At 37.3% G+C, this 24,320-nt stretch overlaps 1 protein-coding gene and 1 long non-coding RNA gene across 2 annotated transcripts; both read right to left on the bottom strand.

Moving 5' to 3' along the window:
* Nucleotides 1–3,512: 3,512 nt before the first annotated feature.
* LOC137745185 (transcription factor TGA2.3) lies at nucleotides 3,513–10,231 on the bottom strand. Its single transcript, XM_068485091.2, has 12 exons — nucleotides 9,783–10,231; nucleotides 9,381–9,556; nucleotides 8,155–8,258; nucleotides 7,532–7,608; nucleotides 7,230–7,373; nucleotides 6,984–7,061; nucleotides 6,837–6,896; nucleotides 6,624–6,701; nucleotides 6,461–6,512; nucleotides 5,626–5,897; nucleotides 4,779–5,027; nucleotides 3,513–4,103 (listed from the first exon to the last, which is right to left on the bottom strand). Exons 2-12 carry the CDS (start codon nucleotides 9,476–9,478, stop codon nucleotides 3,957–3,959), a joined length of 1,359 nt encoding a protein of 452 aa, XP_068341192.1. The 5' UTR covers nucleotides 9,479–9,556; nucleotides 9,783–10,231; the 3' UTR covers nucleotides 3,513–3,956.
* A 6,857-nt stretch (nucleotides 10,232–17,088) lies between these two features.
* Nucleotides 17,089–18,092, bottom strand: LOC148692387 (uncharacterized). The gene is made up of 3 exons (XR_015953983.1): nucleotides 17,982–18,092; nucleotides 17,716–17,818; nucleotides 17,089–17,401 (listed from the first exon to the last, which is right to left on the bottom strand). It is a non-coding gene; the product is annotated as an uncharacterized LOC148692387 (long non-coding RNA).
* Between the last annotated feature and the right edge of the window lie 6,228 nt (nucleotides 18,093–24,320).

The raw sequence follows: 24,320 nt of genomic DNA, 5'->3' as shown, positions 1-24,320 counted from the left end.
CATAACTTTGAAATCAAAGAAACACCTAAACATTCCAACAACTCAAACTTGAATTGTATGAACGTTTAGGCACTCTTCTCTTCCATTCCTCATACGTACAAAACAAAGAGAATTGAATTTAAACTTTGAAATCAAAGAAACACCTAAACATTCCAACAACTCAAACTTGAATTGTATGAACGTTTAGGCCCTCTTATCTTCCTCGTTGTTGTAGCACAAGGTCTAAGGTGAGGTTTGGGGGATTATGGAAATGGATGAGGAGTGGTGTAGAAGTCGAAGGGGAATGGAAAAATGGTGTTTGGATTATAAGGGGAGAGATGGGAAGCTCACGGCTAGGGAAGGGAGAATGTGTTTGTAATGTGTTGTGTATGAAATGAGATGATATTGAATGAATGAATGCAAGGGTATTTATAGGAGTAATGGAGGGAACATGACAGCTAGGAGGTGGGTGGAAATGTGGCTGCAAGTTTGGTGAATGATTATGAGTGAATGCATGTGAATGTGGCTAGGTTGGAAAGCTCGAAATCTGAAAATGCAAATGGGAATGCTGAAATGCAAAGGTGGCCACGGTTTTGAGTGTGTTTTGTGTTGGAAATGCATGTGAATGCATGTGAATGTTGTTTGTGTGAAGTGTGTGTGGGTTAAAGAGTGAATGGTGGTGTAATGATGAAGTGTGATGGCTGAAAATGTCAAGGGAAATGCATGTGATTGCACGGCAAAGAATTTCAGGATGCATGTGTGTTGGTGTGTTGTGTGATTGTTTTGTGGTTGAATGATTAAGTGGCTGAATTAAAGAATGGGAGTGCATGTGGCTTAGGTGGTGTAATGATGAAGTGGGAATTGAAAGAATGTGGTTGGAAAGTGGAAGGGAAGGCACGGCACAAAGGGGGAAGTGTTGGAAATGCATGTGATGCATGCCAATGTTGTCTTTTGGTGCATGTGTGTGTTGAATGGTGTCCTTTAATTATGCACGGTTTAGGGCTGTTAAGGGGAGAGAAATGGGAGTGAATGTGGCTTAATGATGAAGGGGGAAAGCTTGGAAAGCATGTGGCAAGGTTGGTTGCATGATGATGATGCATGTGAGTTGAAATGCATATGTTTAAATGGTTGAAATGTGTAGATGATTATGAGTATGATAAGTGATAAGTGAATGATGTATTAAGTGATAAATGAATGATATGTTAAGTGATAAATGAATGATATGTGGTGAGTGATAAGTGAATGGAAGTGATAAGTGATAAGTGAATGGAAGTGATAAGTGAATGGTTTGATAAGTGAATGATATGATAAGTGAATGCTTATAATAAGTGAATGATATGATAAGTGAATGATATGATAAGTGAATGCTTTAAGTGTTTAAAATAGGGAACAAAGCCCTTCCTTGCATGGCAAGGAAGGGAGACACAAGGAAACACACGACAATGTCCTAAGGTTGCAAGGAATGTTATTTTTGTGTTCTAAAATGCGTAGGAGTCTTCAATGATGCTTAAACATGAGGTCTTTTAGGATTTAACTTTCCTACTTCAAGTCTTTAATTTCGTCCATCCTCTTGGCTCCAAGCATATGATATCCATTCCAATCTCTAATTTGCTCCAAAAGGCTCCAAAAGGCATCCTTTTGCATACCTTGCCCTTAGAACCTGAAAACACACAAAAGAAGTATAAAGGACTAAAATAACTAGAGAAACATAACGTAAATGCACGAGAACAGGCCATTTAAGTCGCATGAATATGCTCCTATCAGTGATGGGTGCATGTGTTGGTGGTTTTGCATAGCTTTGATGGATTGTTTGATTGGGCTAGAGGTTTTCCATGGCTCAAAGGATTTGTTTGATTGGGCTAGGCCCTTTGTTTTATGTCCCAAAGAGCATACAAGGCTTCAATTTCGTCCATCCTCTTTGCTCCATGATTAAGCTATCCAATCCATGCCCAAAAATGCTCCAAATAGCCTCAAAATGCACTTTCTTGCTCCCTAAGCCCTTAGAACCTGAAAACACACAAAAGAAGCATAAAGGACTAAAATAACTAGAGAAACATAACGTAAATGCACGAGAACAAGCCATTTAAGTCGCATAAATATGCTCCTATCAAAGTACAAAAAACTACCTCAACTATGGGTCAAATGACACTTTCATACCTCATCTTTTAAAATTGACAATGTCATACCTCATCTTACGAATTTGTGTCAATGTTATACCTTCCGTTAGCTTGGCTGTTTATTTCTCAGTTAAATGCTGACGTGGCTTGATCCGGGACCCATTTTTATTAAAAAATTAATAAAAAAATTATTAAAAACAAAAAAAATCATTTAAATATTATTTAAATATTAAAATAATAATAAAAAAAGTACATAAAAAAATAAAAAACAAACCTCTCCTTTCGTGCATCTCCCCTCTCTATCTTCCCCATCATCTTCCTGCAACCCAGAAAAGAAGAAGGAGAAAGAAGAAGAGAAAAAGAAAAAAAAAAAAAAAAAAAACCCAAACCAAACCAAACCCAGTTCATCCCCCCTCCCCCCACCACAAACCCAACCCCCTGCAACCTAGAAAGGAGGAGGAAGAAGAAGGAAACAAAAAAAAAAAAAAAAAAAAAAAAAAGGACAACAATGGGAAACCCAGTTCGTCCCCCCTGCAGAAGAAGAAGAAGAAGAAGAAGAAGAGAGAAGGTGGGGAGGTTGGGTGCAGAGGGTGGGGTGCGAAGGTGGGGAGGTTGGGTGTGTGGGTGTGGGGAGAAGAGGGGGTGAGGAGCAGGGAAAACAAATTGGTTTTTTTTTTTTTTTTTTCCTCTTCTGTTTTTCTGGGTTGCAGTTGCAGAAAGGGGAAGAAGATGAAGACGGGGAGAAGGGAAAGAGGGGGGAAAGGACGAATTGATGTTGGTTTTTTTTTTTTTTTTTTTTAAATAACTTTTCTTTATTATTTTAATATTTAAATAATATTAAATGATTTTTTTTGTTTTTAATAATTTTTTATTAATTTTTTAATAAAAATGGGTCCCGGATCAAGCCACGTCAGCATTTAACTGAGAAATAAACGGCCAAGCTAACGGAAGGTATAACATTGACACAAATTCATAAGATGAGATATGACATTGTCAATTTTAAAAGATGAAGTATGAAAGTGTCATTTGACCCATAGTTGAGGTAGTTTTTTGTACTTTACCCAAGAAAAAATACATCTTCAAACGCCACTCCACATCTGCTTCTGAGCGCACCGTCGTCGGAACCTATAACAAAGCAAACATTTCCACCATCCATCGCTGCGTTTGCCGTGTCATAAGTATCCGATAGGCAGCTATGCCCCAAAAGCGTTCTCCTCCTCCGTTGAATTGACATATAATCTTCTTTTTACAGCTAAATTAAGGCGTGTGCAAAGGTCGAAAAAGGGTATGCAAAAATCACTCTTGTAATTCAAAACTCGATTCTTGCCATTCATACGGCATCATAATCCAACAAGTTTCATAACACAGCAGCTAATTCGTTCAAAGATTCCGACTCCATCCCACAAACACCCAGAATGGCAGACCAGTGAAATAATATAGCCAATAATATTGAGACAACATATGTACATGTCAAAGCTAAAGAAAATGCAAACCATTTTCACTCTGACATCATCTGATTTTTAGTATACAAATTGACAATCTGTAACCTATAATAATAGCACTATTCTATTCCCTCACTTCTATTACATAACTACCATTTCCAGATTATTCATACTACAGTTTTGGATAGAATACATCATCTACGCAAACATATGTGACAACCACCGATAACTTTGATGGACACTATGAACAATAATTTGACTTCCGCGCACCTTAACCAGGTTTGGGAGGATATTGATGCCCAGATAGCTGAAGTCCATCTATCATCTAATCATATGGCCCTCGGTTAATGGTGCTAATTTGAGTTCTGAGACTAGCCAACCTTACTGATGAACTTCAGATAAAGGAATCTAATGCCTATCACTCCCTAGGCCTGGCAAGCCATAGAGAACTGAGGGCTCGAAGACGTGAAAAATAATCGTTTATTGCAAGGAGTGCACGAGCTGATTGCCGAGTCGTCAGTATACGATGCATTTGTTGCAATGTTTGTTGTCGAAGATTATCAGCCTGGTAATTGACAAAACGAGAATGAAACAAATAAGGCGCAGAAATACTGAACACTGACAAACTACAAAAATAAGGTATTAATTACATTCATAGAAGGACAAGGTTATTTTAGCATATAGCCCGGGTGCCCTAGATGCATGTACATAAAGAAACAAAAATAACAATTAACGTTTCAGATGTTTTAGGCAAGACTAAAAGGAAGTCCTTTGAGACGGACATTGCAACCTATCTTAGGCCAAATCACCAAGTTTGTGAACAAATCTTGTTAAACATGCCTTCCGTGCAACAAACTTCTTGTAAGACAAAGATGGTATAATTGCGTTTAAAAGGAGAACCGAGTTTTTTCGTCTCAAGGGACAACAGTTCATTTCGTATTTGAAAACAATCAATAAGGACTATATATTGTATGGGTGAAATTTAGGGCCAACAAAACAAAATGAAGAATAGAAATGTAGAATACCAGCTTATCTTTTTAGTATAATACTAAAAGCAATGTGGTTCCATTCAACCTACAGGTTCCAACACCAAAGCGATATCATTTCTCCAGATATGTCACTCAGCAATACCGGCCTATTCGTGATTCAGTTTTTATTTTTAACTATTTGTAATTGAAGCAATTAATTGTCGTCACACCGGAAAAGCAAGCTGGTGGAATTAACTATTAAGGAAATTCACCTGGCGGAGGAACCCATCAAGGGTTCCTAGCTTTCCCATGGCCATGGCCATTTGACCCATATAGTTTGCTACATTCCCAGATGATCCTGATGGCGCAGGTGAGCCACTTGCCAAGGTCTCAGACAGGGATTGCTGCAATGCCTCCATCCCTTGTGACAGAGCATCTTCAGCCTGCTGGGATGATTGCTGCAGGTTATAAATACCTACCAATTGCTGCTCCGTTAAGGGTTCCAATTGACTCACCAGAAGCTGCACCAATGTCAAAACAGATTAACGGGACGCAGAGATCTAATCGAGAAGATAGGACAGAATAAATGTATTATGTCCACGTATATATGAAATGAATTTTGACAGCTCATTAATTACTTTCTTAACAGGAAAAGAAACATCAATTGTGCTGACTCATTAATTTCAAAGTTGGGCACTAAGAATTTCCATTAATAGCAATCGTGCCATAGAAATACTCGTTTCCATGTACATGATTTTGTGAGCATATATGACACGGCTATGTTTGGTGTGGGTGATTCATAAACTAGTAGACGTAGAATTGAAGCCATAGATCCAACATTGCCTCATTTCCGTCATATCAAAACATAACGTTAGGCTGATAGCCCCAACTCAAAATGTCATAAACAATAGTTTCATGTCAATAGGTTAACACATTGGGAGAAAACAAGGGAACAAAATGTTAAAAATAACATATCATACACCAGGAGGTGGAATTGTGCAGAAACTAAAATGGTCTAAATTTTTTTTTATATAGATTTGTAAGCTTCGGAAGATTAATGTTGATAGGGGGATTATCACCATATCAAATATCAACAGAGTAGGGAGCACAAATTTTCACCTTAAGGAGCTCAGATGAGCGGAAGCCGCCAATCCACATGAAACACCTTTCAGCTGGTGTTTTCCACATTCCTGATAAGATGTGGAAAACATCAGCTTTTGCTGCAGTTCCCTTTAGTCTAAAAATGTCATCGTAGTGCGCAATGACGTTATCAATAACAGTACGAAGTTCAGTGTCACCCGCATGTGAATTAACAGCAGCCCTCAACTCATTTATTTGCCTGTTGTGCTCTTCTAGCCACCTTGCATATTCCACATCAAATGCCAAAGCACCTATGAAATAAAAATACAAATAAAACAACAATATTTTACCATCAAATATCAGTTAAGTGGGAAACATATGTTCTCATGCCAGACAGTTCAGCAACGTAATGCCATCTTGCCAGATTGTCAACCTGGTGTGTGGTCCAGATCATAATCTAACAGCATAAGAATCTTATGTTTCCAAACTGTCTAGGAATAGAATATTGCCTTGTGATCACACAACATAAGAACAACATCATCCAACATGCTAGCAACTACACCGTTATTAACGTGAAAAACAGACCCATAATTTAAATGTTCATGACATGCTTGGAACCAATTGCAAAAGACTGGGTACCAAAATTATAGAACAATTGAAAGCAAAGAAGCTGTAGAAGTATCCACCCAAAATATTTGACTTACTACATCACAATGTTAATGCAGAGAAGACCTAACCCCATCTTTACACTAAATTTCTTTAACATACATATGCATATTAAGGCACGCTGATTTACACCTCTGCGATCAATTTCAAAATTTCAAGTCCAGGAAAAATTAACCAGTGAAAACATGAGATTAAGAGGTTCAAATACCATTTCCATTCATTGAATGTGATTGATCTCCAGAGCTTGAAATGAATATTCCCTGTAAAAATAAAGCCATTAATATGATACAGGACACCCATGCCCTTCCATTTCAGGATTGAAAAATTTATGATATATTAGATGCAAGTATATACAGACAACAAAACCCAACCTGCTGACGGGCTCGCTGAAGCTCTTGCTCGAGCTGAGTTAATTTCAGCCGACTACTCTCAAGTTGTTGTACATATGCCTGAGAGAAGAAACATAACATAATATTACTTCCCCACAAAGAACAGTAAGTATGATTCTTACTAGATAGGGAACACTAACAACGAATAAAGGGGAAAATAATAAACTCCTAACAAATACTTGAATAGTAACCTACTTTTTTCCGTAATCTGCTTTTCCTGGCAGCTTCACGATTTTGAGCAAGTCTACGCAATGTCTGTAGAGAATGGTTGCACGGTAAAAGGTAATCCAATAATCATGCAAGATGATAATTTAACGGTATATTTAGTTTAAGTTACCAAACCTTTTGATCCCCAGATTTTTCTTTTGACCTGTCACTGGAATCAGAAGCTAGAAGAGCAGTCATTTGATTCCCTTCAATCTGCACAAGAACACTGAATTTAATTTCACCATAAAAAAATAAATAAAAAGCAGCCAAAATCAAATGAAGAACGAATATTCTCAGCTGCAAAATGAAGGATATGTCACTTTGAATCTTGGATACAGGAATGAAAAAATAAGTAGCAAAAGTGGAAGCAGGAGATGTTACCTTCTGATTTTTATCTTCTGTGTCATCAGTTGAAGTATCAGTCCTGGGGCTTCCATCTGCCATATTGGACTCCCCCCAGTTCTCATGATTGCTACGTGACACAGAGAGCAAATTTGGCTGTGGCTCTTTTTGCAGTGGCATAAGCTGAGATCCCACAAAAGAAACAAAAAGGTTTATTTCCAAAGATGCAAGCGACTGAATTCCAGAATGCTTGTAAGTTTAATCTTTTTAATCCTGTTTTCATTTTCATTTCTCATTTTTCTTGTTCTTTTGTGAGGGGGAGGGAGAAGATACAAAATTACCTTGTTTAAACCACCAAATTGGGCATCACTACTTCCCACTGCCTGGCGATTTAACTTGTTTTGACTAAACATTGGACCTAAAAAATCAACAATAATCAAGTGATTACAAGTCAAAATCAAAGAGATACCATAATACAACAAAAGTAAATATTATCTGACAGTACGTGCGTATATACATATTACATACGCCCCCTTTTACTTAAAAAACAGAATCAGAATCACTTTCTCTTCATCATACTCCAAAACTGCCAGAAATTACTTGTGCTTCTGAAGTCACACTTCAGAAAGCCCATGAAGAATAGGATCTGTTTTAAGGTAAGAATTGAACAACAGGACTAGAACAGTAGCTTCCAAGAATGTAGGAGTATATCTCGGCTGACAGGTCATTCAAGTAAACACCTACAACCAGGCACTAGGAAACTAAACATGGAAGCTGACTAGAACACTAAGAAAACCTTATCCATAAGCTCATTTACCGAGTATGAAAATCATAAGACAATTTATATGTTCAACCACATTAAAATTCGAAGAACTGTCATAATAACAACTTAAAGAAACAAGAATAGGAAAATTGCTAGTATTGAATTTTGCTTCTGATAAACACCAAGATATTTGTTACATACTTCTCCCGATGTCAACGGCATCCTCTATGCGAAATCCAAGAGTTTGCTCAAGAGTTCTAAAGTCTGAAATCCGAGATGAACGAATGGAGCTCCCCTCTGTGCCACTGAAAGCACAAATCATCAGAATCATGACTACCAAAATGACAAATGCAATCAACAAAAAAGGAACTAAATCCATATACCTTGGCCAGAATGATAAGGCCAAAAAGGTACCATCAGAAATCATAATTCAATTACCAAACCACCCCCCCCCCCCCCCCCCCCCTCCTCACATAAAAAAAAAGAGTCAAACGTAAACATGTTAAGAAGCTTCTTCAATCATGATGTAAACAGATGAAGAAATGGTTACCAAATTAAAGGTCATGGAAACATCTCAACTAGCATATGTCCTGTTCCTTAATTTTAGGATCACTATTATCATATTCTTGTATGAAAATAAGCAAAACGGAACAGACTTTAATAATTAATACTAGATACAACAATAATACAGCTACTCTGTTTGTTTCAATGAACAGTCGCATAATTTCAAATCAAATTGGGAAAAACAATTCCTACAATAGTATCCAGTTGCAATTTTCTTTTGTCCTGTTTGTTGGCTCTATTTTTTGTTATCATTTCAGTCATACAAAAACTGAAAAAACAAAGCTATAACTCCCTTGCCTCAAATCATTGGCAAACATTGTTTATACCGTGGAAAGACGTTATGCCATATTAAATCCCCATACTGTTTACACAAATTTGAGCTGTTGATGCATCAATCTGATAAATTTCCAATGGTTACTTGTAACTTAGCACTCTATTTAACTTCAAGCATATGGTAAGAATAAACTTCAGATACTAACATTTATATGCTGTTTGGGTTACAATATAAAAGAGTAGTAGACAAAGGGCCTAGTCGTTTTAAGTGGTGGTTATTCCATTCCACCTGTTAGACTGTAGGATTCTAAGTTCTAATTTATGTTCCTTTTGCGGATATTGTCCAACCACCGGACAAAGCATGAGATTTTAATATCAGCAGCATATGGCAACAACAATTCTACCAAAATTATATTCATGTTCTAGCAGCACAGAGGCCGCTGCCAGACCACAGCTTCTAAACTAACTGAACGCCCAAGGAAACATATTAAAAAATCAAGGATCTATACTACTGCCAATTAAACTTAAAAGATAACAACAATATAATACAATAAATATGTAAAAATTTAGGACTGTAAGCGAATACTGACCTGGGATTGGGTGTGGGTACTGGAGGAACAAAGCTCGGCATGTCGGTCACAACTTTATTACCATCATTTGCATCAACTTTCACTCTTCTACTGCCCATGGATCAACATCATTATCACTGCCGCCGCAGCGCCACCAATCCCAAAACCAAAGAAACCCACCTTCAACAACCCCTCCACTGAAATAACCAAAAACCCAATATTCAGAAACTCCTAAAATTCAAAACACAAGAGACTTTTCGAACCAAAATTCAAAATTCAAAGTCCTAGCTACGCAATTTACCAGAAAGATTTTAGCTCTAAATACATATACACAAAATAGAAATCCAATCAAAAGCTACCTACCGACTGAAGAAATGAAAGTTCACAAAAACCAGAAGCAGTAGCATAAGATAGCTTACTTACCAATAGTAAAAGCTGTATAAACAAACAAACCCTAAAGTTTGAAGTCCAGCAAAGAAGATGAAGAATCAGAGCTCAAAGGCAGTGAATTTCCAGAAATTAAGCAAAACCCAGAAGCTGAAATTGGAAGCCGAGCTAAAACAAAACCCTAACCCTGTGAAGCTTTGTGAGGATAAATACCGAGTCCCTTTGACCTTTTGATCCTCTCCCCAAATAATATTATTATTCTTTATTTATATATGCCATCAAAGGACTGGAAACTTCGGTCCAAGAGGCCCACCTTGAATTTTGAGCACTTTAACTTTGTTTATTTTCTTCAAGAGGTTGAGAGCGAGAGAGAGAGAGAATAGGAGGATGACGTCCTGATCATACCATCTCCTTTCCAGAGCTCACCTTTCAAAGCTCACCTCCATTTTTATTTTATGAGTTTCCTTGTTTCCTTTTTTGTCTTTATTTTACTGCCTTCTTCTTTTCCCCAATTTTATGTTAATTTATAAAAAATTTCCCCTATTTTATGTTAATATAAGAATTTTCCTTTTTTGTTTTAATGAATATAATACTGCCCCCCATTTCCTTTAATTTCGCGTTCTTAACCATAAAATACACTTTTGCTTTTTTCGAATGGGAAGGAAGTAAACCTTCTTTTTTTTTTTGGATAATGTTAGTGATATTAAAATTTTTAAATTAATTTTATAAATCAAATAATTAGGTTGTTGATGATTGGATTATTACTTAAGCATTGATTAACATGCTTAATTCTTATTGACAACACATTATTTGGTTTGTAAATTTAGTTAAAATTTTGGTCTCCTTGTTAGGGTGATATTATATGCATGTTTTATACCTCTTTTACTTATTATTTGGTCATGATTTTATATTAAATTGGTGAGTTTGATGTGTTTTGTGTGAGTTTTGTAGAAATAATAGTCGGAGATAAGTGTGAATTTTTAGGAAGAACTATAAAGAAAGTATGAAGGAATAACGAAATGGACTACTGCTATGTGAGAGTTGTGTTGGAATTTGAACTTTATCAAATTAAATCCAATTGGGCTTCAAAAAAAGTGACGTTTGTTGAAAATGCTAGTGGGTAATGAATGCCCATAGTAACCTTGGCACAGTAATATTGAAATCCTTGGTAGATGAACGAAAACCTTGGCATATGAATGTGGAATTTGGAAATGCATGGAGGTTGTGTTGTCAAAGGAAGTACTGTAAACTTTCAATGTATAATTAATGCATCAGTATTAGAGTTGCTCTATAAATAGAGCACTCCATATGCTTTCAATACACAGAAAAACATACAGACTGAAAGAAAGAAAGATCAATAACATCATCTATTCCTCCGTCTTTTATTTGTCATCCACTTAAGTTATATTTATGGTGTGGTACTTTATATCTACCTCGCACCTATCACTAAAAAAGTTATCTCTCTAACTTTTACATATTTACAACACGTTATCAGTACGAGTTTCTAAAATATAATCATTCTCTCATTTCTCTTTGCCGAACGAAAGAAAGAAAAAATGTTTCCTTTAAGGTTTTTACTGTTCATCTTCTTCCTCTGCCTCAACTGCGCTGTATACCCTCGTGACGAACTATTTGCTCCATGTCTGCTTCTAGTTCTCAAACTAACAGTTACATATATCTTTGATTTCTTGTTTGGTGTAGATATTGATTACTAACCCAATATTTATTTATGTTAATTTTACTGCAATCCAAGATGAGGCGGTACAATCGCCCATCTTGAACTGCAAATTTATTCTTACTGCGATCCAAGATGGTGTGGTATCATTGCCTATCTTGGACTACAGATCTAATTTTACTGCAAATTTTAGGTGAAGCGGTATAATCGTCCACCCTACCCTGCATATTTAAATTTGTCTGCAGTTTAATTTCATTGCAATTTTAGGTGGAGCAGTATAATCACCCACACTGCTCTGCGTATTTAAATTTTCCTGCTACTTAAGTGGTGCGGAATAATCGCCCATTCTATGTTATATTATTTCAATGAGAATGGTGCGGTACAATTGCCCTCCTCATTCACCTTGAAAATCTCGAGCCAGAAGTTTCAACTGCTTATCATTTTGGCTTGAAGATCAAAATGAAAAAAATTCGTAAGAATCAGAAGTTCTAATACTATATTCCTCCAAGAATACATATTATTGCAAGTTCTTAAATATCTCATTTTTCTTTCAAAAAAGAAAATGGCGAACTTAGCAAAACTTGATTATGCTGCCCTAGACATTACTGAGAAGAATTACCTTACCTAGGTACTGGACACCAAGATCCATCTAGAAGCAGGAAATCTTGGAGATACCATCAGGGAAGAGAACAACTCATCCTCTAAAGAGCGGGCGAAGGCCATGATCTTTATTCGTCATCATCTTGATGAGGGACTAAAGAGTGAGTACTTAACGGTTGAAAATCCGTTAGCTCTCTGGAAGGCCTTGAGAATTAGATACAATCACCAGTCAACAGTGATTCTTCCAAGAGCTCGCTATGAGTGGACTCACCTAAGGATTCAGGATTTCAAGTCAGTGGTTGAGTACAATTCTGCGTTGTTCAAAATTACCTCTCAGATGAAGCTCTGTAGGGATACCATTATTGAGGAAGATATGCTGGAAAAGACTTTCAGCACATTTCATGCCTTTAACGTGCACCTCCAGCGGTAGTATAGAGCGCGATGCTACACTGAATACAACCAGCTGATCTCTGTACTCCTGGTTGCTGAACAAAACAATGAGCTCCTAATAAAAAATCATCATTCTCGACCTACTGGATCTGCACCATTCCCAAAAGTGAATGTTGCTTCCCTCGAGGTGAACGCCACATCCTATGGTGGTGATAATCATAAACGAGGACATGGCCACAAGCGAGATCGGTGGAACAGGAAAGGCAATAACCATGGAGTTCAGTTTCACAACCAGGTTCTAAGGCATAATTCAGGTACGAGCTTCAAAAATGTGAATCGCTACAAAAGCAAAGCTCATATGAATAATGCTCCCAGGAACTCTGAAGGAGCCTGTCATAGGTGTGGTGGCAATGGGCCTCTCACAAAACATTTGGTGGATCTGTATCAAGCCTCCCACAAGGAGAAGGGCGTCGAGACTAATTTCCTCGACCAAACTAGACTAATGGATACACCTAATCCAGTGTGCGACTTATCAGGGTAGTTGAACACAACCCACCTAAATGTTTTAGATTTTATTGTGGAAAAGGGAAATGAAGTATATTGATCCAACTGAATCATTTATGTATTTTTATTATGTTGAACTTGTAGTTTAAAACTAGTATTTCAGATTCAATAAAAGTGGCATGTAAATTTCCTGTTATAACTTGCTTTTAACTCTGATTCTCTTACTCAGAGAGCATGGATAAAAACTATGGTCATTCTCAAAACATGAGAAATGGCAAAGATATTTGTCTTGCAGACTGCGCAACTACGCATACAATACTTTGAGATCGAAGGTATTTCTCAAGATTGATGCTTACAAAAGTAAGGGCAACAATATCAAGACCTTCAGATGTAATTGAGGGCTTAGGGAAAGCCCAGATTATGTTACCAAATGGAACAATATTGTCCATACAGAATGCATTGTACGCTACTCGATCCACTCAAAATTTGTTGAGTTTCAAAGACATACGTTTAAATGGATACCACATTGAAATGAAATGTGCAGAAAATGTGGAGTATCTATGCATTACCTCCAATGATACCCAGAAGCGTATATTGGAGAAGTTGCATGGTTTGTCGAGTGGATTATATTATACATACATAAAGACAATTGAATCACATAATGTCATGAACCAGAAGTTCATTGATTCAAAAGTTTACATGATTTGGCATGACTGTCTAGGTCACCCAGGATCTACCATGATGCGTAGGATCATTACCAACTCTAATGGACATCCATTATTAAGCAGACACATTGCTATCTCAAATGATAACCCTTGCAAGGCTTGTTCTCAAGGGAAGTTGGTAATTAGACCATCACAACTAAAGGTTGATGCTGAATCCCTATCATTTCTGCAAAGAATTCAAGGGGATATTTGTGGGCCTATTCAACCATCTTGTGGACCATTTCGATATTTTATGGTTTTGGTTGATGCATCTACCAGATGGTCACATGTTTATCTCTTGTCTACTCGGAATGTAGCTTTTGCGAGACTTCTTGCTTAGATAACTAAATTACGAGCACAGTTCCCAGATTACCCTATTAAGTCAATCCGACTTGATAACGGTGGTGAATTTACGTCTTAAACCTTGATGATTACTGCATGACATTGGGCATCGATGTTGAACACCCTATTCCTCATGTCTAAACTCAAAATGGTTTAGCAAAAACATTGATTAAGCGGTGTTAGTTAATAGTCCGCACTCTGCTTATGAAAACAAAATTGCCAATTTCTGCATGGGGACATGCCATTTTACATGCTACATCATTGGTTCGATTGAGACCTATAGTCAACCACCAATACTCCTCAGTACAACTCATGTTTGGACATCAGCCAAACATTTCACATTTACGAGTTTTTGGTTGTGCTGTTTATGTACCTATTGCACCATCGCAACGCACTAAAATGGGAACCCAGCACCAACTGGGAATTTACGTGGGTTTTGATTCGCCATTTATCATTAGATATTTGGAACCCTTGACAGGTGATATGTTTACAGCTCGTTTTGCTGATTGTCACTTTGATGAAACAATCTTCTCGTCGTTAGGGGGGAGAAAAGATTGTTCCAGAAGAACGGAAAGAGCTAACATGGGTTGTTCCCACCTTGTGTCATTTTGATCCTCGAAATTTGAAAATGAAGTGAAAAGGATCGGTCATCTTCAAAGTATTGCCAATCAAATGTCAGATGCATTTAATGATACTATGAAAGTGACAAAATCACATATACCAGCTGCAAACGCACCTGCAAGAATTGATGTCCCTGTTGGACAAAATAAAGTGGCAGCGAATGATTCATCTGGTGCACGCCTGAAGCGTGGTAGACCTCCAGGTTCAAAAGATTTAGCCCCTCAAAAGAGAAAGACAAGGGCACAACTAAATCCAAATGAAATCATTCAAGAAGAGTATGACAAATCCACAATTCATGATTCTGTACTTTCAGAAAAAGAAATTGTCCCTAATGAGACACATGTCCCTGAAGAAACAGAGGTACATGAAAGTAAAGAAATCTCCATAAATTATGCATGTACAAATGAATTGTGGGATCGGAATGAAATAATCATCGATGATATGTTCGCATTCACAGTAGCCACTGAAATCATATTAAGTGATGATATTGAGCCCCGCTCTGTTGATGAATGCAAACAGAGACAAGATTGGCCTAAGTGGAAAGATGCAATCTAGGCAAAATTAAATTCCTTGGAAAGGCGGAATGTTTTTGGACCAGTAGTCCAAACTCCGCTTGGTGTAAACCCCGTGGGTTACAAATGGGTAGTCACAAGAAAACGCAATAAGAAAAACGAGATTGCAAGATATAAAGCACGACTCGTTGCACAAGGTTTTTCTCAAAGACCTAGAATTGATTATCAGGAGTTACATCATATATTAGGAAAGAAAAATACACTTGTGAGGAGTGTAGAATGAGATTTTTGGAGTGTCAATAACACTTCTCCAAAAATAAGGGAAATTTTATTTAAACCTATGTAACCTCTTTCTACACCCAACTTAAAATTTAAATGTGAGTTGTCTTTTTAATCCTATTACATAATTACCATCAAGTGTAAGATGAAATTAACAATAAAAATAAAAGTTATCAACAAATCCACACTCAATATCTAAGAGCTAAAAACAAGCTTTTTATTGATGGATAATAGTGATTTTGAAGTTTTAAATCCTCCAACTAAGGTATGAATCGATTTATGCAAAATATAAATAAATAAATAAATAAATAAATATTCGTTTGATTTCAATTTTTTTATGAGTTGAACAGATAAGTTTTTGGGTTTCAATTCACGGCCATTAACATTGAAAGTTGAGAAGATGGGTTTTTGGGTTTGCTATGCTTTGTGTGTGGTCATTACCCTTAAGAGTCTAATTGGTTATGATTTGATAGAGTAAAAATAGGGGTAAAATTACTAAAAAGGGAAAAGATGATGATTGTGTAGCTCTCTGCGATCATAACAGTAACACTCACAAAAGTAATGAGCATATTGTTGGCTGATTGTAGCGATTAGTGTTGCAGGATTTATCCCGGACTCTATAATCTGCTACTTTTTTTTTTTTTTTTTAATCTTTATTAATACAAACTCATGCCTTTGCTTTTAAAAAAAAAAATAAAGAAGAAAAAAAAAGGAATGACATAGGTACTGAAAATTGGTTCATTAGGAAGCCAAAAGTGATGAGGCCTGTTGTTAGATTGGAATGTTTAGCGCATTTTTTGTTATCGTAATTTGTGGTGGTCTCACAAGATTCATAAACAAGTAGAAAATTCACCTAATTATTTGACTTGTCCACACAAATCGAACTCTAGAAAACTTTCATTCCCTTAAACAAGTAGAAACTTCACCAAACAATTCAATTTCGAATTTTATTTTCTAAATGGGTGTAAAGATAAATTTACATTTTGAATTGAGTTTGTGAGGGTAGTTTTGGTAGTAAGTTTGGGATTAAAGAGATATTAATTTTTTAATTAAAAATAATATGGGTATAGAGAATAAGTTAGGAGCAGAAAAATGTTATATGGGTTCAAATAAAATTTCCCAATAACAAAAGCCCAACACAAAGGTCATGGGAATTAACGAAATTAAGAAAACAAGTCCAATTCCAATTACAATATGCAAAAATGGCAAAAACCACGTCAGGGTTCAAGGGATCAATGCAAGAAACCCAACCTTTCTCCAGAGATCGCGTTGGAATTTGGCGTAACCGTCCTCAATTAGGCTGACGGAGGAAGAGCCTAAGACCTTAAAGGAAGGAGGAGCAGTATGTCCATCCAGTCGTGGATTAGTACGTGACCGAAAACGTCAATCCAGCCGTTGAGCGAGGTGACGTGTGGTTGTCGTAGTCGCGGGCATGGATGCCATACTCAAAGTCATGGGCGTCGTCTGGAGAGAGAGCTTGCCTTCCCGCTTAGGGTCTTGGGTTGAAGTGCGAGACTTGAAGAATTTGAGAATTGGATCATCTGGGTCTTTTTCTTCTTCAAACTAGCCTTTCTGCAGTTGCCCTGTATGTGCGAGAGGCTTTTTTAATGTTACAACACACTACGCGCTGTATACAAAATTTTAAGGAAGCTAATAATTTTGAACACACTAAATACCCTAGGCCAGATTTCCACACGCAACATATGTTAACATAGCGCATTCTATCAATGAATTATAGAGAACTTTCCCATTGTAACAACTCAATATAAAATTCATTAAGCGGTTACCACAGATTGATTCTGGACTGCATTGTCTCCGAAATTTGATGGTTGTATAGTAACCGTGAAAACTGAAATGCATGGAAACTCATCAACCAAAACCAGGAGGCACATCGAGGTCCTCATCACTATCATCACATGCTTGCTTGTGCTCCATTTCCGTAGACATGCCAGGTGCCAGTCTGTTATCATCGGGAGCCAGCCAATCCTGCAGCTGACGTGAACTTTCCTTCCGTCCGTCCATGGCTCCCTTCACATGAGGTAGTTAATGGATATTAGGACAAAAAAAAAAAAAATCATCAAACAAAGAAAGCGAACAATGGCTAAGGGGATGTAATTAAAAGTGGCTTCCAGAACTGCAGGATCAATAACATTTGGAAAGATGTTAGGGTAGATGAACTATAATGTTGGCATCAAATGAAACCTTTCTCATCTGACCAACAAAGTACATTACACGTCATATGCCATCATCATGGCTGCAAAAACCTTTTCGGTTAACACTCATAAACATGAAACAAACTCCAGAAAAAAGAAACGAACTCCATCGTCAAAATTAAATCGTACCTTTACATCGCCTACTTATCCACGGGATCAGTCCATAGAAACCTCGCATTGGAATTTTCAGAAGGCATCCTCATCCACTGGAACAACACATAGAACCCTCGCCCTGGAATTTCCTTAAGGCATACGAATTAATAAAGTTTAAGTTTCTCAAACAAATTGCTTAAACAATCACTTTATTAATAAAACTGGGTCTTCATATGTTGTACATAAACATTTACTTGCATTTGCAATTTAAAATAAATAAATAAAAAAGGGATAGAGTTTACCTGGGATAAGGGAACATATCAAGAAGATAGTATTTGGGCTTCGAGATATCAATCTCATCAGGGGTTCGAAAAAGTTCGATTTCCTCCCAAAGACGCAACCATTTGAGCGCGATTTTGTGGAAAGGATAGGGCCTCACCACCGGTTGCTGCTGGGCTTCTGCTCCGCCAATTTGCTCCACCACCCCATTGGCTTTCTCGGCCATCGAGTTTATGAAAACAGAACAATGGAAAAATTGGATTAACATTAGATCTGGCATTCGTGTTGTGTTTTTTGTGACAACCCGTTCCAAATTTTACGTTTTTATTTTATTTAAAAAGCGTGAATTTACGAAATTGCCCTAGAGGCAAGGACTTTGACTTCTGTTGACCATCGTCTAGAGAGACGTATGACTTATTCTTTTAACATATTCTCGTAATACTCGTGGATGTGAACGCATAGACGAAAGCCGTTTGCGAGTCCGGATTATAACGGTATAGTTACGGACGTTCGAAATTGGTTATTCAAGGTTTCGCGTTTATTTAAATTAAATTCCCCCTTCTGGGGAAAAGCCCAATCAGAATTGGAAGAAAGTATAGAAAAAAAAAAAAAAAAAAAAAAAAAAAAAGGGAAGTGGGTTTTCGTCCACCCGCACCCACCGCGGGTGCCCATTTTCCAAGGCCGATTCCGGCCAACTCCGGTGGAGTTTTTCGATGCCACCACCACCATCTTGAAGCTCTCATTCCCCTCTCCAAAACTCACCCAAGAACCCCCTTTATTAACCATGGCATGTGGAGGTTTGAGACCACGAAAGTTGACGAAAATCAATGGTGCTCTGGCTCGATTTTCCGGCAAATCAGCAAAGCAATGGCCGATGCCACCACTTGGGCTTTGTAGCCCATCATCCCAGGAGCAAAACCCAACCAACCTTGACCCCGTTGAACCACCGTAGACGACGAATCGACGTCGGGAAGTTTTAGGCACCTGCCGGCTTCGTGGGCAAAATTGACCATCTTCCATCCACTTTTGGACTTCGTGGCAGGTATGAAAGTTGCTCCACTCACTGAGATCTTCATTTCTGTGAAGTTTGAGAATTTTTGGAAATAGTTGAATTTTCCGGCGAGTCGGGGCGGCCGACCGCCACCCGCGGCGGCGCGTGGCCAGTGGGCCGCCAATGCTATTTTTAGGCTATGTCAAATGTCTTGAATTCAGTTTTGTCATTTGAATGACGTAGGTTGATAGTTGGAACCTAAATTCGTTACAATACGTTACTTGATAAAATGTGAATCGATGATCCGACCGTTGGATCGTCACCAAAATTGGATACATTATATTACGTAATATTTAAAGATTATAGGAATTTACGGATCGGGAATCCGACTTACGGATCTTCCTGAATTGGATTTGTAAGTCAGTAAAATAAATGTTCACGGCCACTTGTTTTAGGCAATTGGCGGAGATTTGACCGTTGGATCGTAATGAAATTTTAATATGTTATTCTAGAAACATATTGTGGATCGTTGGGAGTTGCGGATTGGAAATCTGATATGCGGATCTTCCGGGTCAAGTTATACAGGGTTGTAAACCCTACCGTCGATCTTTGATTGACGGTTGACTTGTGGTCAATGGGTATCAAACTATTTTAGAATGTTGTTGAGGTTGTGTTTTATGTGAATTACATATTCTACGGATAAGAGTTCTGAGATGTGATTTGATAATTGGTCACAGGGACCAATCATTCAGGACGCCTCGATGCGTGCGCTATAGAATCATAGCGTGGACTCCAGGTGAGTGCATCTTTTCCTTTTTATCGTACATATTATTGAGAGTTCAATCGACACTTTTAAATTGATTAGGCATATTACTTTCATACATATTTATTATGAATGCTTGAAGTACTATATGAACTACGAATGGCTTGATCCCTGTTTAGGGTACGTAGGCAGTCTAACGAGACGTTAGATGCAACCGTAAAATATTTGAGACAAAAGCCTTGCTTGGGAAATTGAGTAATGCGAAGGAAATTGGTAAAGGCAAGTTTTAGTTTTATGAATTAGTTAGCTAAATTAGTGTTAATTGGGTCGTCATGGATAATTATCCCTGAAAATATGTAGTTCGGGAGTAGGACGTTATTGATTGTACACTTCACACCGTATTGTTTATAATTGAGAATGTTTCGACATGGTTGAGTAGTAGATTGCATCATGATATATTCATATGTATATTACTTGCATATAATTATTGGGAATGCTTTCAAGTGCAAAGGTGAACTCAGGACACCCAGGTAAGTTCAGGTGAGTTTATGGTAATAGTTGAATCGATTGCGTTATAGCATGACTACAGTTATGAGTTAGGCAACTTCGATACTGTCGTACTGGTTGCCATGAGTTGCACATGTTATATTGAGATGCATTGAGAGCTCATAAACCTGCACCCCGGTGTTAGTGCTCCCGCCCATGGCCAGGGCACAGTCCTTCACGTGATGTTCACCTCCCGCACCTTACGCTCACCTTGGATTCAAGGTAGGTGCACAGTCCTGTCGTACAGACCACTTTAGGTGGTTCCGACTCGTAGGTGACCCGCGATCATTCGCCCAGTCTTCACGTGATCGTAGCACTTGAGCATATTTATTTACACCCAGTCCTGTCGTACAGACCACTTTAGGTGGTTCCGACTCGTGTGCAGGTATACTTATTGAGCTATTGGCTAGCCAGGATTGATGAGATATGGATAAGTCGTACAGGTCACTATAGGTGACTCCGACTTATATGCTAGTCGTACAGGTCACTATAGGTGACTCCGACTTATAAGTTAGCCGTGATTGATGAGATATGGATAAGATGTACAAGTCATTTTAGATGACTCTGACTGATATATCACTTTGTATTGATTTAGTTCATTTGGCCTACTTATTAATGTATGGTGGAGTTGATGACAAACCGTGGTTTTGGTCATTTCTGAGTATGGTTTGGATATATGTATATATGTTGTACTGTCTTATGGAAAACGATACGGGTTTTACATTTAGGGGCATTACTTTTTTAGAGGTAGTAACTTTGGGAAGCTTGGTTTTATTGCTTACTCACACCTTCTGTTTGGTGCCCTCCAGGTTTTAACTGCTGAGTTTGTATCGACAAGAATCTGTGGCGAATCTTAGTATTGATGGATATTTTTTAGGGTATGATTCTTACCCACACTACTGTACCTTACTTATGCTCTGACATCACGTGTGAAATGAGTTCGCTCCCACTCGTAGCGCACTCTGGTATTGAGACACTTTAGATTCAAATTCATTCACTTTTTATACACTATCACATTTTATGGCTTCGTCACCTTCCAGGTGTCAGCCAGCACAGCTCGATTCAGGGTCCAAGTGGACTTTCTGGGTCGGGGTGTGTCATTTTTCGTATTCGTGTTTTTTTCGTGTCATACCCGATATTTTAACGGATCGTATTGTGTAACACCCGTTAAAATAAACGGGTAAAATGACCCGATAATATTAACAAGTAATATAATCCGACCCGTTACCCGTTAAGAAAAATATATTTTAAACCAACAAATAATCAAATGAAAAATATAATACTAAATAAGTATATACATACCATATTGTCACATCCAAAACATAAAAACACATTTTTCTTTTAAGTATATTTTTGCTTATCTAAATTGATTAAATGGTAAAATCGTAAAATATTGGAATAGAGAAGGGGTTTTTTTTGTCCAAAAAAGTTCTAATAATATAAATGAAATAGAATCCAACGATACAGATTTACTCTCATTTATCTTACGGCTGTTATTTAAATAAAGTATTCAATAGTTTTTTAATTAATGTAGAAGTGTAAAAAATATATAAACGCTCGTAATGACAAGCTTTACAACTTTCATGAAGAGCTTAACTTCGAAATTCACCACTATAGTCATATAAGTCATAGATCAAAATTTAACGGTTGATTGTTGTTTATATTTACGCTTCATTGTTCTCATCAAATTTTGTTTTTTCAGATTTTCTTTTTGGAAACATGATCTATTAGAGGATACAAGAAGATGAACGGTTTGGATTGTTGATATTATATTCAGAGTTTTATGGTTAGTGAAAATATTGCTTGATGTTTATAAAGTTTCTACAACCTATATGACATCGACTCATATTTCAGTTAACCATAAATATCGAAATGTGATATCAAAGATCTGAACCATTCATCTTCTTACATCTGCCATATGATCATGTTTTCAAAAAAGAAAATTTAAAAAATGAAATTCAGTAAGAAGAATAAAGCGTAAATGATAATCGATGGTTAAATATAAATTTAAGGTTTATGGATTATAGTGTTAGATTTCGAAGCTGACCCCCTCATAAAAGTTGTAAAGCTTATCACTATGAGTGATTGTATATTTTTTTTAACATTTTTTACACTTCTACAATAATTATTATTAATTTTTCCCTCAAATAAAAAACATTATTCATGAGAGTTTGGAGGATTTTAAAAATCTAAACGATAATGTAAGTGTAACCATTATTTACTCTTGGAGGAATAATGACGAATCACGAGTATTTATATATTCTTTCATATTTTTCATATTTGTCTGCATGTCTTCTTACTTCTTGCCTATACAAATACTATACTAGTTTATTTTAATTTTGGACAACATGTTAAGTAAAATTTATCCTAGTAATCATAATAAGGAACTCTCATAATAAAAGTAAATAATTACTAAATTTTTTTTTTTAAAACTTTTATAGAATAATAATACAAAACTGTGTATTTAATATAGAATATATTGTATATATTAATAGGGCTATTGTATTTTATAATAAATCTTTTAGTAATTAAACTTTAAAATTATCAAAATAATTTTTTTTTCTTAACGGGTCGAAACGGGTATGTCACATCCTGGCCCGGGCCCCCACTACATCCCGGGGTTGACTTCGCTGTAGCACGATATTGTCCGCTTTGGGCCCCTACCACACTCTCACGGTTTTGTTTTTGGGAACTCACATCAAACTTCCCAGTGGGTCACCCATCATGGGATTGCTCTTGCGCGCTACTCGCTTGACTTCGGAGTTCCGATGGAAGGCGAAGTCAATGAACTCCCAAAAGGCCTTGTGCTAGGTAGATATGGGAATATACATATAAGTTTTACATGATCCATTCCCCTGGGCGATGTGGGATGTAACAATCCACCCCCTTAGGGGCCTGACGTCATTGTCGACACACTTCCGGCCAAGGATTGGCTCTGATACCAAATTGTCACATCCTGGCCTGAGCTCCCCTACATCCTGGGCTCGACTCCGATGTAGCACAATATTGTCTGCTTTAGGCCCCTACCACACCCTCACGGTTTTGTTTCTGGGAACTCACATGAGAACTTCCCAGTGGGTCACCCATCATGGGATTGCTCTCGCACGCTACTCGTTTAACTTCAGAGTTCCAATGGAAGCCGAAGCCAGTGAGCTTCCAAAAGGCCTCGTACTAGGTAGAGATGAGAATATACAAATAAGGTTTATAGGATCCACTCCCCTGGGTGATGTGGGATGTTACAGGTTACCCACGTGTTACCCATGTGTATACCTGTTAAGAACCCATTATTAACGGGTTCTTAACGGATCACCCGATAATGACCCGATTAGTTATCGTATTGACTTGAAACCCGTTATTTTCGTGTCGTGTCAGAAACTGTCGGGTCTAATTAACATAATCAATAGTTCCTTGGAAGCTAAAATTAAAGCTCATGATAGAGAAAAAAAAATTAAACACCAAAAAAATACCAAAGAAGAGAGAGAAAAGTGAAGAAAAATACCTGAGAAACCAACGAATCAGTTTTTGCGTGACGGAAGAAAGAGATAAACCATGGGGTCGTTTGATATGGGTCCAAAGTAACTAAAAATTGAACATATTTCAAAGTCAAAAGTCACTAAAAATTAGACCTATTTCAAAAGGTGGTCTATAAAATTGGACCTATTTCAAATTTTCCCATAAACCAAACGCAACTGCTCAGAGCAGTTTCAAAGAACACAACGTTCTTTTCTCTCTTGTGAAGTCGTAGGTTTTTATCTTCTATTTATTTATTTTATCTTTTTTCCTTTAATTATCTAATACGTTTTTGTACCAAAATGCCCTTTCAAATTATAACCCTTTGGATGTTGGTAGTTGTAATTTTCTTTGTTTGGGGGGCTTTTTAGTCCAAATATTTTTGATGAAGCCTTGAGACACCAAACTTAACTTCTGGCTTTCTAATATTAGAGATTAGAGATACCTGTAACTCTTATGGTTGAAGAGAAGTAGAGAGAAGCCGAGAGAGAGCAGTGAAAGTGGGTGGCTGAATTAACAGGTGATTCATAACCCGGTTCTATTGTAAGCTCG

The sequence above is a fragment of the Pyrus communis genome, chromosome 12 (genome assembly GCF_041283825.1).
Source record: "Pyrus communis isolate YQ-2024b chromosome 12, ASM4128382v1, whole genome shotgun sequence".
Lineage (NCBI taxonomy): Eukaryota > Viridiplantae > Streptophyta > Magnoliopsida > Rosales > Rosaceae > Pyrus > Pyrus communis.
This window is presented reverse-complemented; position numbering and strand designations above follow the sequence as displayed.